We start from the raw sequence: 20,761 nt of genomic DNA, 5'->3' as shown, positions 1-20,761 counted from the left end.
ATCATCACTATCTGTCCACATAGAGCATGGGTTATGAGGATTTGGAGACACTACATGAGTCAGGAGTTGGTGAGAGACAAAGAGAAAGCAGGCCACCAGAGCAGCAGTTGCCGCAAAAGTTTCTCAAATGTTTGCGAGGTGGTGAAGGGGGGGAAAAAAAGCATGCTCATTTTCTTATTCAAATATGCTGTAAAAAATGCCTCAAATTGCTCCTATTTTAATCTCTGTGAGAAACCAAATTAGACACTAACCTCAACAAACCTCAGGGAGCAAAAAGGGACAAGAAGGCAAAGAGTTGCTCTTTCACACTGAAGCAAAGAGAGAGAGAGAGAAAAGGTCTGTGTGATATAGACAGAGGAATTATTCTATGGGAGGATGAACAAAAGATACTAAAGATAGATACATTTAGTATTAACTGCTGTGCTTAAGGTCAGTACATTGTAGGTAGTAAATCAAACATTTTCAATAAGAACCAGTGTAGCTCAGTGTTGTCAGTGCCCAGAGCGCAATAACGCCCTCACACACTCACAGTGCTCACGGGGCAATCTAACTTTTTCAGTTTCAGTATTGAGATTTGACTTACTAAAAAGCTAATGCTGGCTAAGTTAGCTGCCATCCGTTGTCTTTTTGCTGTGAACATCAATAAGCTGAAACTTAAACTCTCTGTAGTTCAAAAGACTGATAAAAATGTCATTCAAATTTTGAATAAAGCTCTAGAGATCTTACATTTGCTCACGTCCACTATTCCAAAAATAAAAATAAACTCTTGTTCTATCCTATAGAGAGAGAGAGAGAGAGAGAGACAAAGATAAACTTGGACAAGAGTAGGGAAGTGGGTAATTAGAGGAAGAGAGGAAATAGAGTGAGAGAGATGCCAGTGGTGAAAGAGAATGAGGGAATCTAGCATGTGGTGGTTAGAGGTTCCTTTATAAACAGACAGGCTCATTGCATCTTCATGCCGGAGTGAGAGCAACACTCACAACAGCAAGAGACGTACATCTGTCAACACACACACCAACATTCAATGGCCTTGTAATGACACAGCTGAGCCTTCACTTTAAGCAGAAAAGACTACAAACAGGCCAAATACGGGGGGAAGAAAAGAAGGCTGAAGGGCCCACCATACACTGATTCACTGTCTCTCATGCTGAAGCTGACAAGTCACTGATATAGTTGAAACATGGCCTACAATTCACAGGTATTAATCAAAACCCTATTTGACTCGGTGTCACACAATCTGAACATTACATTTAACAGAATCATTATTTGTTGTAGGGTTCATGCATCATATTGGGTTTGACTGTTCATGCTGTTGTTCTACAGGGCAAGCACCTACTGTAGGGCTGGGCGATATGTTGAGTTTTTAAGATATATCGATATATTTTCAATCCAGATATAGGGTAGGACAATATCGTTAATATCGATGTAGTTCATGTTGCATTAAAATAGCGTTATATACGTCTTCTGTAGAGCTGCCAGTTCACCTATTTCTCATGTCACTGTCTCTCCCTCTTCACCCTGCTCCTCTCTCTCTCTCTCTCTCTGAGCCAAACTCAACAAACTAAATGGATAACAAAACACACAACTGTGTTTATTATGTTATGCAGAAAATGAATTAACTTCACAAACAGGTAGTTTGTTTTCATGTACATGTTGAACTTAACTTACTGTTAATAAAAGACATATCCATATATATCGAGTATCGCCATTCAGCGAAAAAATATCGAGATATTAGTTTTGGTCCATATCGCCCAGCCCTAACCTACTGTACACAAAACATAGTGTGATAAAAAAAGCATCACGGCTAGACATGGATACAGAGTAGCAGAGCTTCTGCTAAAAGTGGGGAAACATGACACTGCATTAGAAATCACCTTACCAAGAAACCATTTTCCCAAATAATACCTCGCAATAGAAAATTCTGTAATAGTTTTGATAAGACATCTCGACCGGCACTAAAAGTCATTTCTTATTGGTGTCATCCCAATGACATTTTATACAAACTGTTGATGACTAGCTTCACCCTCGACTACGGGTACATACTGTAAGTCTGGTTATGTGGATTGGAGGAGGTTGACCAATCACACGCCCCCTTCATTCAGCCTGTTCAAGATTGAACTGTTACACATCTTTTTACGTCTCCCATTCTGTGTTAAAGGTACAGACGTAGGATGTCAGGGGGACGTTGTTTGTTTTTGTGTTTGTTCACACGTTGTGATTTTTTAACGCATGTGTCAAATAACACACTGAGACATTACTGTAACAGCACGGTTTGGTTCAGTGCTAAAGAATAAGATGGCAGCAGAACTGTTGAGGAAACTGGGGTGGGCGAAATCAGAGAATTGGTCATATTATCTTTTCAACTAGCTCGCTAGCTACGAGCATGAAAACTAGAAACAGAAAAATGGTGAAAGGTGTGGAAGACATTTTCATGGAATGTTCCAGTTTTTGTAAGTCAAAGAAATGTTATATGGTAAAATATTTACAAGAGTAATCCGAAAACCATTAATTACAATACTTAAAGTAACAGCTAGTTATGCACTGAATTAGCAACTTTGTCTGAAATAGTAAGATCTATATTTGTGTCTGTTGAGTTCTCCCGTCTCTCTGCCTGCAGAGTGCAAAGAGACGGGAGGTTGAGCAGTGTGCTGAAAGCAAGGCTTTGTTACCCTCACTAATCGTCTCCTCCCCACCCTGGGCTCACCTATGTACCGTCAGCAAGCACACACATAAACACACACACACACACACTAGACGAGTCAGGCTGAGAAGCAGTCTAACTTTAGTGAAAGAAGCCGCAATTACACTTTGTGTTGGCGTCCTAAAGAGTGAGCACAGGTCGAATCAGTGACAACATGTTCAGACACAAGCTTACAAACTCTTCAGAAAGATATAATCGTTAAACTGATGCTTTGTTTACACTCATAATAGTAGACCACAATCTAGCAAAGAGCAGAGAAATGAATGTGTGGATTCAGTGATATAACACACTCAATACAGTAATCATAATAGGTTGGGTTGAGACTTGCTGTGAAAACACAAACCAAAAAAAAAAAGGAACAAAACCATCCATGGAAGATTTTAGTGGCAGGTTTCCATAGTGCAATCTCTGCACACTTCCCTAACTTTTTACCACACCTACCCTGATTACCCCATAAGACCGGCACACTGATTTATAGTCATCTCTGTTGTCTCCCTGAAACTTGAGGAAATCTCTCTCTGGCTGACCCTGGATGAGTCACTCAGGAACAGAACCATCCAGAGTTGGTCGATGCCCCCCTCTTACACACTACCCCGCAGTCAGTCAACCCTTTACCATGACTAATCACATAAAAGGGGAGGGGTCAGGGGGGGTCCATTCCGAAATTCCCAGAAGCCCAATTGCGGCCTTTAAGTGTTCCACGGTGCTGAGTAAGTCCTGACCCCTCAGATCATCCAAGGCAGCATATCCCCCCCCCCCCCCCCATAGAAGAGATATCCCTTGACATCAGCACACAACTGTTTTGTCAGACAGTGGAAGAGCCTCTCACCGAATGTAGCAATATGAAATCCACCAAAAATAAACAATCATTTTTTAAGGATGTAATGGGAGGCTCTAAAATTGCTCCTGTGTCTACTTTTAGTGAGTTTTTTTCTGCAAGTTTTAAACTCAAACATGACTCGAGGCTATTCTATTTGGGAAAACAATATCAGCCGGTACACACTTATCAGTCTATTCTGTTTTTAAAGAGGAAACATGAAGGGAAAATGTGTTGCATACAGATATATCTTCATTCAAACTGCTGAATCTGGGACTATAATGAGGTACATTGAGATAATTTAGATCCACTACAAATACTACCAGCCTCATGTTATACTTAGTAGAGCTGTTTTTATAGATATTACTGTTACTGATGTTTCTGCTTTCTCACCTGAACTAGAAAAGGGGTTTGGATTGGGGCAGCCGTTTGCAATCTCTGTCGTGGATGTCGTGTGTGAATTTAGTTGAGATTCTGGTAGGCCGAGTTCCCCATCATCAGGTGGCTCAGGTGAGATGGCAGGGGCACTCCTCTCCTCATCCATGGGCGTAGGCCTGGCTCTTACAGGAGTAGGTGGAGGGGTCATGAAACAAAGGGAGGGAGGCGATCATAAATATTATTACAGAGATTATGGCAAGGACACGTGAAAGACTTCATATTGTCTTTCAAGACGAGCAACAAGGCAACTTGAACAAACATGAGTCCTTTTCTGTTCTAAAATCACCACAGGGCAGAGCAGACTGCTTTAATGAAACAGTGGAAACACAACAGGAAAGGCATAATCATAGCCTACTTAACTAACTTTTTTAAACCGATGTTATGCCAGTGACAATAATAGTAGTCTTTATCTATATATTTATACACATCATTTTGAAAGTTTCCAAGGTGTGTGCAAGAGAATATCAAGATGAATCATGTCAACAATTAAACAACAATAGAAAGACAATTACAGAAGACTATGGAGGAAATAGCCAAGCAGTTTGTAAAAATCAATCAAAGAACACTTCCCAAAACTTTCCAGTGATAGAAAATGTCATGCTACAGAATATTGTATTTTTTTATTTTTTTTTATTAAAACAAAAAGTAATTTAAGTAAAATAAAATAATCTATATTAGTGAAGAAGCCATACTAGTCCTTCTTTACAGTTTTTTGGCCCTACTTAAACGTGTCACTCAATAACTTCTAAAAGCCCGTCTGCTAGTCTATCCTGTTACTTGCTCAATAACCTGTTATCTGGTCACAGGTGTGTTTTATGACGTGATATTTTAAACCAGGGGATCGAAACCGAGCCCCACGCACTGTCTGTGTCTCATTAATGAAATGGGCAAGTTCAGTGTGCGTCACGTGCCAACGTGTGTGGAGCGCGCACCTGGACAGCTGTTTGCGCGTTCACGCGGCTCTGCTCCGCACTCGCTGCCCTCTAAAAGTATTGATAACCTATTACTAAGTTTTATAAAAGCGCTTGATAAATTGTACTAACGCTCGGTTACACATATTTTTTCACAACATTTCAATAACTTCCACAGCTTTTAGTTTTACACTTACAAAACAATAAACAGTTTAAAGAAGCTTCTGGAAAGACCATGCCCCCCCAACACTTATAAAAACAGTGTCAAACTCCTATCTTTAATGTGCGCTTTTATTCGGGGTTCTCTAACAATAAATACAACCAGAATAGTCTGAGTAGGTTCACTACACTTTATGTTTATAACGGGCGTATTCTGTTTACCTTTATTGCGTGTCTGTGCCCTGCTTTCTCAAAACGAGTTCCTGCATGCTGCGAACGAGCCCAGCTACAGTGTGTGAATATTTTATGTCTCAATTTATACCTTCATCTAATTAACCAACTGCTCACGAAAACAACATCTTACCTTCTGTATGGCTGGGACACGGTGCAGCCAAACCTTTGGCTAATTCATTCTCTGTCCGCTCCAGGTGGACTTACTCGCCCTCCGACACCTTTCCCGTCCTCTTTCCCTCCTCTCTGTTAAATATTATCAACCACAGAATGTCTGTTCGACTCATGTAGTTGCCCCCAAACTTCCAATTCAAAGCATTATTCTCCAGCGAAGTGAGTTTTCTCTCCGCCTCCAAAGTTTCTCACTCCGGCTCGCCCCGTTCTCCAGCGCACCAGATGTTGGGAAGTTTGTGTGTCTGCAGGCAACTCGCTGGATACTCTTTGTCTGCACAGGTTTTCCCACCTTCTATTGCGTTTCTGCGTGCAAAGTCTTTAGCACTCTTCCGTCAAAACTTTTTTTGAAGTCTTACAATGAGCTGAGCAGGACCAGTCCTGTGTCCTATCTCTGTTCTCCTTTTACTCTCACTCTTTACTCCTGCTCCTCAATTCTGTGCTGCAAGCAATCGGGCAGGAAACTACAGTCAGCAGTGATTGTGCTTCCTCCAGGCTAGAAACTAGTTGGGCTGAACTACACTGTCATATAATTACCCCTTAACCTGAAACAGACACAGCACTAACACAGGGTAGCTTTCATCAGGATTTATGAGCTCAGGAACCATGTGTTCTGTAAATAATAGAGAGAAGAGATGTACAAGAACATAATAACAGGTAAAAATGTTATACTTTGAAACTCAGTCAATAAAGTGTAGATATGGTCATTGTTGTAGAAGTGATTCTCTTTGAACCTAAGATATTCAGCAGAGTTTCTATTATTTCTGTTTATAGCAATAACAATATTATTTATACAGCCCATTTCATTACAGATAAAGATAAAGATAAACTTTATTGATCCCCTATGGGGAAAATTTTTGCATTACAGCAGCTCAAGAAAACAGGAAACAGGAATATAATGATCAAAAATAAAAATAGAAGTTAAAAATCAAACATATTTACATCAGTTAAATTAAAAAAAATACAATAATAGAAAATTACACAGTATCTACACTTCCACTTGTGGAATAAGCTCAATGGATAAGGATGGATTAGCTGGATGGATAAACTGAATGGATAAGCTCAATGTGATCTATATTGAGGTTAAAAACAAAATCAATTTAAATGCACTTGTCTATTGTATAGCAAATTACCAATATGTTTGCAGAAGTTGTTAATCAATCAAGGAAAAAGGATTGAAAAACGATGTGAAGGCTGCCATATGTGTGGTTATATGCATGTATGTAAGTTTATGTCTATCTAATGTAAGTATGAAGGAAAGGGTGTGTGTATACATGTATGGATATGGATGTGTAGTTGTTTGGTAACATGACTTGTTAGGATTTCATGAGAAAATGGACAAGTGTAACTGAAAAGCATCTCCTGAAGTTGTATGTTTTATCTGTGTACTCAATAAAAAAAAAGTTAAAAAATAAAAATAAATCAAAACACAACACAACATACACAAAAAAAAGTGTTTCCACGGGTCATTAATAACATACAGAAATCTAATCAATGGAGTCATCCACACCACAAAGCAAGCATCAGTTACCACAAAAGTGATCATACACACACATACAAAAGTAACTATTCAAATGTTTTGGAGAACAGCTAGGTTTTGAGTTTTGCTTTAAAAGTAGACACAATAGTGATGGACCTCAGGTCAGCAGGGAGTTTGTTCCAGAGAGAAGGAGCACAGTAACAGTAACAAACAACTCTATTGTTACATCATGTCTTCACACCAGTGGTCCTTGGTTTGATAAGATGCCAAGTAGGTTACAGGTAATTGTAAGGAGTCAAGCAGACCTTTGTTATTCAGGGGCACGGTCAATGTTTTTTAGTTGACATGCTGCTGGGACTCACTGTGGGAATTTTTCTTCATTCATTCTGGGTGTGCATGCAGCCTTTTAAGAAGTCCCAGTACGAGACTGAACTAGGTCAGTCAGCGATGACTCACAATTCATCTCCGTGGAAGTAATTGAGCTCTCAAAAGTAATTACAAGAAAAACTGCAAAACACATCCTTACTTTATACCGTGTACATGCCATTCACATCTACTATGGTTATTTTCAAAAGTCTCAAAAACAGTTACTTTCAAACTTTAAGAGCAGGGATTGGAAACAAAGTCAGGCTCAAAATGCATCATTCTGGAACTGTTCATCTTAAAAATGTCTAAAAAATTCAGGCTTCCTACCAGTTATACGTATATACAATAAACACTTTTAAAAAGATAAAAACATACTCTAATGAAATTATATATCAAATAAATGAAATGTAAATAGCTCATTTGAAGTTTATTTGGCTTTGGATTCAGATGGATAAGTTAAGTCTAATGTAGGAAGTTTGAAAATAAGAATCATTCAACCTGTTTTGCAATTCCCCCAAAACATTTTTTTCTATTCCACAAACTTTTAAAGGATTATATACTAAATCTTATTTTTACTTAAAATATTGTTTAATGGGGCGCTGGTGGCGCAGTGGTTTGTGCGCACGACCCATGTATGGAAGCTGTAGTCCTCCAAGCGGGCGGCCCAGGTTCAAATCCGAGCTGCTCCTTTCCTGCATGTAGTTCCCCACTCTCTCTCTCCCCTATTTCTGACTCTATCCACTGTCCTATCTCCACAATAAAGGCCCAAAAAGCCCAAAACTAAGCCTTAAAAAATGGATGTAGACATAAACAAAAACACAAAGAATAAGTTGTCTTTCTTGGGTCACACATAGTGCAGAAAATCAGCCCATGACATGAGCCTGTGTTGATACCTGAAGGTTGCAGATGAGTGTTTCCTGTGATTGATGTTTGTAGGCGTGGTGATCGGGCCATGAGGTAATTCACAGCAACAAATCTTCCAAGGCTTTTGAGACATGTTTCATCTTTACTAACAACCTGAAAACCTCCCATTCAATTTGTGTGTACAACCACTCATTTGAAGCAGCCGGGCTTTGACACTGAAGTAATTTGAAGGATTTGTGCTCCTTGTGCTACGCAAAAGAGACTGAGAGAAAATACGATACCAATAAACGACAGCATTTCAAAGTCTCTTTGAGCGAAGTTATATCAACACATTTAATTTTCTTCCACTTCCTGCTGCTTTACATGCATAATTTACCAATTTGTCATTTACGGCAGAATATTTTCAACAGGGTGGGACAAAGCTCTTTTACATTTTATCAAATTTAAATCACACTCATTTAAATTAAATCAAATCAAAATAGGATCCCAATGTGTTTTTGAGGAAATGTTCATCTTTAAGCCGATACTATAACATTGATTTCATAAAAAACAGAATAAACAAACCAAATACAATCTTCAAAAGACTCCCAAATGTTTTAACTTGACTTCAAGAATTGTGTGTTTGTACAAGATTTCGTCTCACCCCCTGTTTCAGCACTCAACAACGAGAGTTTTCTTGTCATCAGCTTCCTGAAAATTCATGTATTTCTAACATAATTATTCAAACACAAAAGTTTTACAGGAATTCAACATTAAATTATTTGATCATTATTTGAAAGTAACTGGGAGATTTATAAAAACATGAATCACTTGGTGGGGATGCTGCACACCTTTTATATAGCTGTTGCCTTTGTTGTGGTTCTAAATGACAGCTTCCTGTCGACTTGTAAAAATAAACTCTGTCCAGAATCTGGTGCACCAAACAGACCAACATGGCAGTGACCATCCAAATACAGTTAAGATTTACTTTTATTGATCCCCACAAGGGGAAATTTCTGTTTTTACACTCTGTAAGTCATGAACACACACATAGGCTGAAATACACACACATGCACAAACAGGATCCTATGGACATGCAGTAATGGAGAGATGTCAGAGTGACGGCGCTGCCCACAGCAGGCGCTCCTGAGCTGATGGTGGGGAGGGGGTTTGGTGCCTTGCTCAGGGGCACCTCGGCAGTGCTCAGGAGGTGATCTGGCACCTCTCCAGCTACCACACCAACTTCCATATTTGGGCCGCACCGGGACTTGAACCAGCGACCCTCCGGTTTCCAAACCAAGTCCCTACAGACTGAGCTACTGCTGCCCACGAACGACCTCTAAGTCATAATAAATCAGATTTAAATTTTAGAAAAAGCATTTGATCGTGTGCAGATGGACAGAAAGAAGTGCAATAAACTCTCTGCCCAGGAGATAGTTCCAGATGGAATCAACGGCGTACTTGAAAGCCAGTGCCTCCTTGTCCACTGTCAAATACTCAATCCTCTCAACTGGTGTACAGGATGGCCTCTGCCTGGTGGTTCCTTTGCAAGTAAAGCCACCAGATACTTGATGGACACTGTTCATGTTCATCAAATGTGGACTGTACAGAAAAGGTTTTCTTTATCAATCACTGATGGAAGTCCTGGAAAACATCCATTGCCAAAACTGTCTGTCCTAGACAGATCCAGTGTTACGCCGCTCGACAAACCCACCGCTAAATGCTATCCTTGAGTCTGACTCTAAGGACAGTGAGCCTGTAACTTCATGCCTCTCCTTACGTGTTGCGTAAACGTGAATGTGTACCCTGCCTTATCTGAATGTGTGTGCAACTGTCCTGTCTGTTTGAGAGGTGTATGTAGGTGACTCACCCCAAAGATCCTCGCACGTGCCGCGACCAGCTCACTCAGACCACTCGATCCATGGAGTCACTTGGGTGCGATCTCCTTCGCCAGCCCTCTCTTTCATATCAGTTTAGTTCATGTGCAAAAAGAACCCGTGAAGTGTTGACACAAAAACAAACGTTACTTCAGATTCAGTCTCTCAGATGTCTGCGTCCTCGTGTCTCCCTCGTGGCGTCTCTTCGACTCAAAACCAATTTCCTCCGGCTCCTCCGCAGGTGCTGCTAATGAAGGTTACAGAGACAGAGCCACCACACCCCCCCCTCAGGTGTGACATCAGTACTGACCCTGCTTCTCCTCCTACCAACCACGCCTACCGCTAAAGACACTGAAGTGAATCCTCCTAACGCATTATCACACCAGTTACAAATGACCGTTACTCAGTCATCTCACAGAAGCCTCTTCTTCAACTACAATGCCTTTTTAAAAACATCTATCCCCCAGGATTAATCTGAAAATTGTCTTAAAGCCAAACCGCAACTGGATTGGAGAGTGCATTGTCCACTAGTGCATCACTAGGAAGTTGGTGTTGCTCATTCCCTTTCATTTCCTGTTCTACACCTTTGAAGAGCATCTCTTCTGCTTCTCTTTCAGGACACCGCAGTGCTGCTTGTTGAAGATATTTACTTTGAATACTGTACTGGAGGCTGCCCTAAAGTTGATAGCTGCCGGAATGTCATGATGCCAAGTATTTTGAAGATTTCTGTAAGTCTAACAACCACAGTTTGCCAAAACCTTACTACCATCACTACGGATCAGGAGCACTTTCCTTTCATTGTTGGGATCTCCACGTTCCGAATTGATATGAAGTTTACTGACTACATGAATCCCTTTGTTTACATCCTCTCGGTAGTGAGAGAGGTCTTCAGACTTCACGGCCATACAAAAGAGAGGCTTGGGGTACATCCCTGTATGCAAAGAGGGGGCATAGCAGCCACTGATCCCAGCCTGTACCCCCTTAATCACAAACTGCAGATACATTTGCATCAGGTTCTTGTTCTAGTACGCCTCCAATCTGATGTTTGGTGATGATATTGTGTGGTCTTCAGGCTAGGAATAGCAAGTAAGTGACAAACCTGATTCAGGAGTGAACCAGTGAAAGTTAGGCCTTGTTTACATCTGGTATGAACATGGGTCTTGTGGGATCCAATGACATGTGATCTGGAATTTGGTAAAGAACTACACCCTCCAGAAAGACTGACTGATTTTGTTTTAATGGATTAAACTTCTTGGTAGTTGGTAGCTCAGGTCTTAGCTCCTTCCCTTTAACTATCTGGCAAGAGACACAAAAGATGCATCAGTTTTGGGCTTCACTATTCTGACAGCTGGTTTTCAGAATCTTCAAAGATGTAGTCCTAAATTGTCCAGTAAAAGGATTGTCATGGCCTTTCTATGCCATAAGACCAAAAACACTGACACTCCAACATTCAACAACATGGGAATTGGATTAGAAAAAACCTGAAAAAACCTGAAATGAAGGCACACTATTTGGACTTCATGCAGAAGATGTTGGATAATGACCATGCAGAATTGGCTCCATCACTGCAGGATGACCACGAGTGCTGGTACCTGCCTTCGTTCAGTGTATATCACCCCCAGTACGCATTGTTTTTGACTCGAGTGCTCGTTACGATGGAGTCTCTCTAAATGACGTCCTTCTCACCGGGCTGGATCGTAACAATAGCCTTCTGGGGGTTCTAGTGAGGTTCAGGAAGGAGCCGGTTGCTGTTACAGGGGACATTGAACACATGTTCCACTGCTTCGTTGGGGATGAACATAGAAACTACTTACGATTTTTGTGGTTCGAAACAAAGACATGACCAGTGACATTGTGGATTGTATGAAGGTCCACGTCTTCGGCAACACCCCTTCTCTGGCTGTCGCCATTTATGGACTGAGAAGGGCTGCAAGAGAGGAGGAGGATAGCTGCGGGAGTGATGTGCGGAGATTTGTGGAAGAGGATTTCTATGTGGATGACGCCTTGAAGTCTTTTGCCACAGAGGAAGAGGCAATCTCTGTTCTCCAACGAGCTCGAGAAGCACTCGCACTGTCCAACCTGTGTCTACACAAAATAGCCTCAAATAAGAAGGCTGTCATGTATAACAGCCCTACTGATGATCTCGCCAAAGACGTTCAGGACCTAGACCAGTCAAAGGACGAGATACCCTTGCAGCGAAGCTTAGGGATTTGTTGGAACATCACATCAGATGTTTTTACATTCAGAGTTCAGGTCGACGACAAGCCATTCACACGCAGAGGTGTACTCTCTGTAGTAAACAGCGTTTTTGATCCTCTCGGATTCATTGCACCTGTCACAGTACAGGGTAGGTTCCTTCTCAGACAGCTGTCATCACAAGTAGGAGAATGGGGCTCTCCTCTCCCTGATGATCAGAGAGCAGAATGGGAGAAGTGAAGAAAGTCACTCCAACATTTGCAAGAGCTACAGATTCCCAGATGTTATTTTTCGTTCTCCCCCTCCAACGCAATGTCAACAGAGCTGTTTGTCTTTGCTGACGCTTCAGTTAAGGCAATCTCAGCCGTTGCATACCTGAAGGTCACCGACCATGACAACAGGTGTGATGTCGAATTTGTCTTTGGAAAATCAAAACTTGCACCTGTAAGAGAGACTACTATACCTCGCCTTGAACTCTGTGCCACTGTCCTCGCGGTAGAAATTGCAGAGTTTGTAGTGAGTGAGATGCATCTGAAGATTGACTCTGTCACATTCTTCACGGACAGTAAAATCGTTCTGGGCTACATATACAACGAGACAAGGAGGTTTTATGTGTATGTAAGCAACCGGATCCAATGAATCAGACAGCTAACATCTCCAGAACAATGGAAATATGTTCCTTCTGAGCAGAACACGGCAGACCATGGTTCTAGGTCAGTGGCGGCTGCATTCCTTGCAAACACAACCTGGTTATCAGGGCCACCTTTCTTATCAAAGCCCCTCACTTCTACTCCAGCGCCTAACATGTCGTTTGACCTCATTGACCCCACAGCAGATGCAGAGGTACGTCCTGTGGTGTTGGTGCACATCACTCAGGCTTCAGAAGGTCAACCTGGAGTGAAGCGCTTTGAGCGTTTCTCAAGTTTACAATCACTTGTTAGAGCGGTGGCACGGCTATCACACATTGCTCATACCTTTGCCCATCAGACTGATGGGAGCAGCTGTAAAGGGTGGCATCTATGTGAGACAGGCTCTACTGTAGAAGAACAGGAAAAGGCAAGAAAACTTGTTATCAAAAGTGTCCAGCATGAAGTTTATGCTGAAGAGATGAAATACATCTCTGAGAAGAGAAACCTGCCAACACGTAGCAGCATCAGAAATCTAAATCCAATCATTGACAGTGATGGACTCCTCAGAGTAGGAGGTCGTATATCTCGTTCTCAGTTGACCTTAAGTGAGGTAAACCCCCTTATCATACCTGGCCATCACTACCTTGGAACAATGATCATAAGACACCATCATGAGATGGTAAAGCATCAAGGCAGGCACATCACAGAGGGTGCCATCCGCTCCGATGGATTCTGGTTGGTAGGAGGAAAGAGATGCATTCAGAGCGTACTCTTTAAATGCGTCACCTGCCGTAAACTATGGGGTAAGATGGGACAGCAACAAATGTCTGATCTGCCAGCTGAAAGATTGCAGGTAGCTCCCCCTTTTACTTACGTTGGCCTCGACATCTTTGGACCCTGGGAAGTGTCTGCAAGACGCACCAGGGGTGGTCATGCTAATAGCAAGAGGTGGGCTGTGTTGTTCACGTGTATGTGTGTGAGAGCAGTGCACATTGAAGTCGTTGAGTCGTTAACCAGCTCCAGCTTCATCAACGCACTCAGGAGATTCTTCTCTCTTTGTGGAGCACCAAAACAGTTCAGGTCAGATCAAGGTACTAATTTCATCGGGGCCAGCAAAGAATTGAGGATGAATGTACCAAACACAGACTTGGACAGGTATCTTCAAGAGCAGAGATGTAGTTGGGTATTCAACCCACCCCATTCATCCCACATGGGTGGGGCATGGGAACGTCTCATCGGTGTGGCACGCCGTATACTGGACTCCATGTTTTTGCAGATGAAGTCTCCACATCTTACACATGAAGTCCTCACCACATTAATGGCTGAGGTGTGTGCCATCATAAACGGCAGAACCCTCATACCAGTCTCTTCAGATCCTGAGTCTCCACTTGTGCTCACACCAACCATCCTGTTGACAGAGAAGACAGGCACTTTACCCCCTCCTCCATGTGAGTTTGGGAAGGCAGAGCTTCTCCAGCAGCAGTGGAAGCATGTCCAATCCCTTGCCGACACTTTCTGGGAGAGGTGGCGCCGTGAGTATCTCACCACATTGCAAACTAGGAGCAGATGGCAGGACAGGGGACCCAACTTTAAGGAGGGTGATGTGGTCCTAATGAAGGATCTTCAAGTGGGACGAAATGAATGGCCCATGGCTGTGGTGACAAAAGCATTCCCTAGTGCAGATCAACTCACAAGGAAGGTGGAGGTCAGAGTTATCTGACAAGGTGCACCTAAGGGTTTTTCAAGGCCGATCACTGAGCTTATTCTCCTCCTGTCTCCAACAGACTCAGAGGTTGTAGTCTAGTACCCGATGGAGTGGTCTGGTGTCTTTACAGACGCCAGGCGGGGAGTGTCATGGCCTTTCTATGCCATAAGACTGTTTCTATGCCAGTTGACGTTATACTGTCGCCTAGTGACACAGAGTATAAACGCAGCTTTAGTTTAAAGTTAAGTTTCACTTTTGTTTTTGAGTAAATGAGCACATGGCAGTGCTGCAGTTGTTTCTCATTGTCTGTATACTGGAAGGACTTTTCGGTTTTTTGGAGCTATCGAAGACCATATCCGTAAGTTTTATGCTGTTTTGTTATTAAACAATTTGTTTGTTTAGCTGCTGTTTAGCATGGATAATGTGCAGAATTACATAGGTTTTCATGTACATTTAAGAGTAAGATATACAGTACATTTTACATATGTTGTTTGATTACATCTATGTATTTCTACTTACCTTAGTTTTTGTGATAGTAATTTAGGTTGTAAGACAATCTATGTTCAAGAGCTTGTATTCATTAATACTTCTGTAACTATTTGTGTTGCAGTTTCACAGTCAATTCATGTCCCTCAGTAAACTTAAAGACAACACAACTTTCCGGTCTGAGAGTCTTCTCTGAGCATGTTTGATTGTTTGGCTAGCTGGATAAACTGCTTCAAGCACGAAGAGGGAGGCCAGTATAAGGATAGGGAACTGAGAACATCAGAGGGCCATTTTGATTTCTTTTGGTTGTGTTTTTGTGACAGCAGTATTTTTGGGCCTTAGTCTTGCACCAACAACCAAAAGAGTATTTGAGGATAACCCCTTTGATCAGAAGGATAAGACTATCAGCAACCCCAATGTTCAAGAGGGAAGTTTGGCACTCTATTTTTATGTACTCATTTCCATGTACACAATGCGTGGCTAGTGGTACTGGTGCTGATCATTTTATGTTGTACATTTTTTATGTTCAGAAGGAAGGCCCAAAGATTTTTTCCATTAACTTCAATGTGTGCCAATTTAATAGACTGGTCATTCTTATGCTTAGTTTCTTCATGAGGGCATACCACAAAGCCCATCCATGTCATCTTAACTCAACTTACAAGGTATATTCTGGTGTGACAGGATAAGAGTTGTCATTTTATCAAAAGGTTATATTAGCCTTCTACCTGGCTGAATCTGCCACATGGGAGGCTCACAAACATCCGGCCCCTACTGGTGTTGTGAGCTCGTTTGTGGTTGTGGTGCTTCTCCATGTGTGTAGCTGTGTTTGCCATACTTCTGGGCAGTCACAAAGATGTTGGCCATGTCATGATTTGGTCTCATTTAGTTTTGTATTTCAGCGTTTAGGTTTCCATGTTTTAATTTCTCCTGTCCATCCTAGTGTTGCTTCCTCACAGCAAGTATATCTGTTCTGCATTCAGCTTTGGCCTGTGAGGCTTTAGAGGCCACGCAGAGAAAGAGCAGTTTCCTGTCTTGCTCACGAGGGCTGAAGGACTTATATAGGTGAGAGCTGTTCCACCTCTCTAGGACTTTTGATCAGAGTGCATGAGTTGCCACATTCAGTCCCCGCCAGACATCAGACCAGTACACAAGCAAGGTGGGAGGGGCAGACTGAGGCAGTGAGAGACTGAGAGAGACTGAGAGTGGGAGAAATCAAGACAGACAGAGAGAGAGAGAGAGAGAGAGAGAGAGAGAGAGAGAGAGAAAGCTCACATGAGCAGAGTGTTCACAGAATAGTGAAATTGGAGCTACATGCACACAGGGTGTATCTGCTGGGACGCTCTCCGAGTATTATTCTAAACTTCTGACTTTGATTGTTTCATTGGTTTTGAATGGTCTGGTGTGACTGGAAGAGTGAGCGAGAGAGGGAGAGTGAGAGACGAAGAGAGAAAGGGAGAGAGACCAGGGTGAAAATGTGGTTCCAATCACTTACAAAGATGCTTTTGTTCTGTAGCTGGGGCCCTCTCTCTCTCTCTCTCTCTCTCTCTCTCTCTCTCTCTCTCTGCCACACATGAAGTTTTGCAGTTTCGTCCACTTTCTCATCATGATTTCCCTGGAAGTGGGGGGTGTTGCTGTTGGGAGCAAAGAGCATACCTGAGAGACACAAATAATTTGAGACTGTTTTTTTTTTTAAAAGCACATTGTGGATATTCTATGTGTGTTTTTGATTTGGTTTGGTTTGCATGGCAAAGCTCCATTCCTTTCATTGTCTTGGCTGTTTTATAAATATTAAAACACAAATGAAAAGATTACTACTTCGCAGATTACAGGAAAATCATCATGACTTTGATGAACTTCATGTTATTTATTGCTGAAGATAGAGTCAGGGAGTCTGTCTAAATACTTGTTTTCAGGGTTCAACAGATTAATTGGAGCTATATAAACAATGCATTGCAACTTTATTCTAAGTCTTCTAATGTTTTTTGTTTTCTATTTCTCTATACTATTTATCTGACAAAACCATTAAAACACTATAAGCAAAATAGTGGTAGATATTTTTCCTGACTTTTCTGAGGATGAACAGTTTTCTGCAATGTTTTCTTCAGGTTCCAGGAGACCCTGCGCCTTCCTTAAAAAGCTTTGAATAAATTATTGCCTAAAAACCTGTACAAGGTTACACCAGATAAGTTCAAATGTAGCCTAGCGTAAATTCTTACTTATGACGGAGCTTACGCTCTACTTATATTTTAGGTGTTGCACTTTCTGAGATAGTTCCAACATAGAACACTACAACAACATACACTTAGCTCCTAGAAGGAGTTAAGTCCTCGGTAAAATCCGGTTGACATAAGCCACTAGGGACTTTTTGAGGAACTATGTGCATTTCAACCGCAGGAACCAGGGTCTAAATGTAGTACTGGGGTAATAGATCTACCCCTAAAAAAGACCCTGTTCTGGGGAAAGTGCTTTTCAAAGTGCTGAATATCTCTGATTGGTCAGGCAGGGTTTTAGATCACCCCCGTGTTTAAGGGGACAGTCACACTAGGCCTAGTTGCCCTGTACCGTGCTGAAGCATGATTGTCCCCCCTTCCCCAGTCCCCAGCTGGACTGCACTCATACTGCTCCAGGTCCAACCAGGCCTGAGCAGAGTTACCTCTGTACATACATCATCACATGAGGTGCTGCAGAATGGCACTCCAGGGCTTTTCTCTCCAAGTGAGGAAATAGAATATTTGCTTGTTTGGATATTAGTTTGGCTTAGTGGCTTAGTTTTGGTTGTCTTGTTCAGATACAGCATGCTTACAATCCTGAATTTCTAGATTATGCAAGACGGGGATCGATTATACGTCATGTCCATGTTTTGTTCCTGTGCTTGTACTGTACCGTGCAGAAGCACACCTCTTCCAACCGTGCCAGAGCCAAGGAAGTATACCCTGCTTGAGAATAGTATGGAGCACTCACACTGGTCAAAGGATGTGGACTTTGGGGTCAAATGTGTTTGAGCACAGTACGGATTGACTAGTGTATAGTGCGCCCTAGAAGACTGCACCTGAAAGCCCACTGTTTTTTTTTCTCTACCTTTGTTTATGATCAAAGTCTGGCTGTTAGAATTTTGACAAGGTACAAAACACACTATTATAGACTTAGCATGACTTAGAGAAAAAAGGAACAAAACATTACAAAAGTATAAAAATAAACAGAAAAGAAAATAACAAAGGAAGAGCAGTCAGAGTCTGTATTTGTTGATCTCTTAAGCTTACCCTAAGGGGTTATTATCATGTATCATTAAATAAGGTATTTCTTCGTCTTTGGTTGAAATGAGGGAAACAAGGTTTACCAGCTCTAATACCTCTAACCTTTTCATTAGGGTACTCTTTTAATAGATTTTTCCTTTTTAATGAAAAACTAAACATAGCACTTGTCTCCTTTCCTCTGTTGATCAAGGAATCAATTTGCAATGCAATATTTGCATAATCCTCCTGGGACTTCTGGCAGCGGTGAAAATGCTGACAACAATGTGCCACAGGAACCTTTTTCGTTTCTAAAAGAGAAGTCCCTGACCTTTGGTCGAAAAGGGGCTATAAAATATCGTTTTGAGAGGAGGGTATTTTTCAGCCGTTAGTCTGTTCAGATACAGTTAGACACGAGAGGCAGCACTGGAACAAACACTTCATTCAAAAATGCTTTTCACTGATTGACCACAGGTAGTAAAAAAAAGTCATATCTGCGGCAATATTTTGCTTAGTTTGGACGTTACGCTCTACTAGTTAAGATGAACCTTACGTCTCCATGGTGCAACCACATAACTTAGGTCAGAACATATCTAGTTTCAATGAAGGGTTTAGTGCGGACTTTACAACATAAATGAAGACAGAACTTAGATGTAGCTGGTGCAACAGGGCACAGAAATCCCCTTGGTTATTTAGACCCCAGCGAGGCCTAACAGGGTCAAAACGACCTTAATGTTTGTAATATCACTTTAAAAATATATATAATTTTTTTTGTCCATGCAAAGCCCATGTAAGCTTACATTTAAAAAAAAAATTTCTCCATATTTGTGGATGTGAATGTTATCTGTATGATGAATAAAAAAATGTATAATGTGCCACTGCTCGTTAAACTGAATAAGCAGATAATGTGGTTGCATGCAGCTGCAGGTTTTGTTGTGTTGTTTTGAAAGAGTCTGTTTACTGCTTGGAGGATGGCAAATCTTTCAGCCACAGACATAAAGTAAGGAAGGGTGAGAGAGGATGGGAGAGTGAGTGAACCGGGAAGAGAGGGGTCTTAGTACATTTATTTTGTGACTCACAGGGTCTGCCTGGACCTCAGTGCTCTCTGTGCTTCTGAGGACTAAAAGGCCCTTCACACACACACACAAATTCACACTCACATATGCTTATTGAAGCAGCTCATGCACAGGCAAGCAGATGCATAAATATGTGTACAAATCTTTCTCCAAACACGCAAACAGGTTTGTAAAAGTACAACACACGCGCACACACACACACGCACGCACGCACGCACACACACACACACACACACACACACACACACACACACACACACACACAAGCACACAAACTGCTTACTCTGTCAAGATGAGCATTAAAAAATATATTCAGGGCTTTAGACTTTGGTTTATGCCAAACACTACTGTGCCATGCCAAGAATAACCTCTTTGTGTGTTGCTTTGCACCCTGGCTCACCTTGTGCAAGTACATTACTAAGTTTTTGCTCAGTATTCATGATGTGTGCATGCCAGTGAGTGTGTTTCTGTATGTGTGTGTGAGTGCATGTATTTCTGTCTGTAATAGGCTTAGGATGGGGTCTCTCCCATAACCAAATGTCACAGGGATTTAGGCTTCAAGAGTGAGTTTCCTCCCAGCTGACTAACTGAGAAGTTCACTAAAAGCACAAGATTAAACAAAGTTTCAACTTTCCAAAAATCATCCAGCCAGTTTCCATTTTTTTTTCTCCCTGTGGCAACACAACCATGATGCAGCACAGGAGTTCAGAGAAAAGCTGTAGGGCATATGCCAAACCTGCCAGGAAAAGAGACGCAGGTGAAGATGTAGAAGGAAAATATGGAGAAGAGGAGTGAACACAGTATCACTAAATAAAAAAAAAAAATTCTGCTCAATAATAGAATCTGTTGAATAATCTAAACAGATTGATCTACATTCATATAATCACACTGTTCAGGTACAGTAGTAGACAGTAGTACTCTGCTCTGTTCTGCACTCTCTGGCCCACCCTGTTGGTCGCACCTTGCCAGTGGACCTCAGTGATGTTTGTGTTTATGAGATGCAGCTTGTTTTGTCCGGTTTGTTTACTCCTCCTGGTGGCCACTCTGTGTATCACAACACTTGCTGACCTCTCTGAGGGCCTGCATGCGAAAATCAGCCTCTCCTTTCATCTGAAGGAAAATCACCTGTTGGGCAACAGTTAGTCTTTTAATTGAATCTGACTTTTCTCATGAAATGCCTGGGGGAGGGTATGGGCTACTTCAAACACCTGTTTCCCGATTGCCTTGTGTACACTGATATAAAGTAAACTTCACAGGTCAGGTAGGAGTGACTGTACTGTACTGCTTTGGCATTTATGGACTTATTTGACGATCACAACAATTAAATTAGGTTTATTTTTGAGTATATAAAAAAATCATCAGTAAATTAATTATAAGGTTTAAATTCTCAGTTTTCTCAAACCAAAGGCCAAGAGTTACTTATGTTAATGTGAACATGAATTTAA

At 41.6% G+C, this 20,761-nt stretch overlaps 1 protein-coding gene across 1 annotated transcript in view; it reads right to left on the bottom strand.

Moving 5' to 3' along the window:
• Positions 1-6,184, bottom strand: part of mdfi (MyoD family inhibitor) — a 30,941-nt gene extending 24,757 nt beyond the window's left edge. The window contains exons 1-2 of the mRNA XM_061041996.1: positions 5,391-6,184; positions 3,912-4,078 (exon numbers count right to left, since the gene is read on the bottom strand). Of these exons, the coding sequence (XP_060897979.1) occupies positions 3,912-4,062 (151 nt within the window). The 5' untranslated portion in view covers positions 4,063-4,078; positions 5,391-6,184. The remainder of the gene's footprint in view (positions 1-3,911; positions 4,079-5,390) is intronic.
• Between the last annotated feature and the right edge of the window lie 14,577 nt (positions 6,185-20,761).

The sequence above is a fragment of the Labrus mixtus genome, chromosome 7, assembly GCF_963584025.1.
Source record: "Labrus mixtus chromosome 7, fLabMix1.1, whole genome shotgun sequence".
In the NCBI taxonomy this organism is placed as follows: Eukaryota; Metazoa; Chordata; class Actinopteri; order Labriformes; family Labridae; genus Labrus; species Labrus mixtus.
This window is presented reverse-complemented; position numbering and strand designations above follow the sequence as displayed.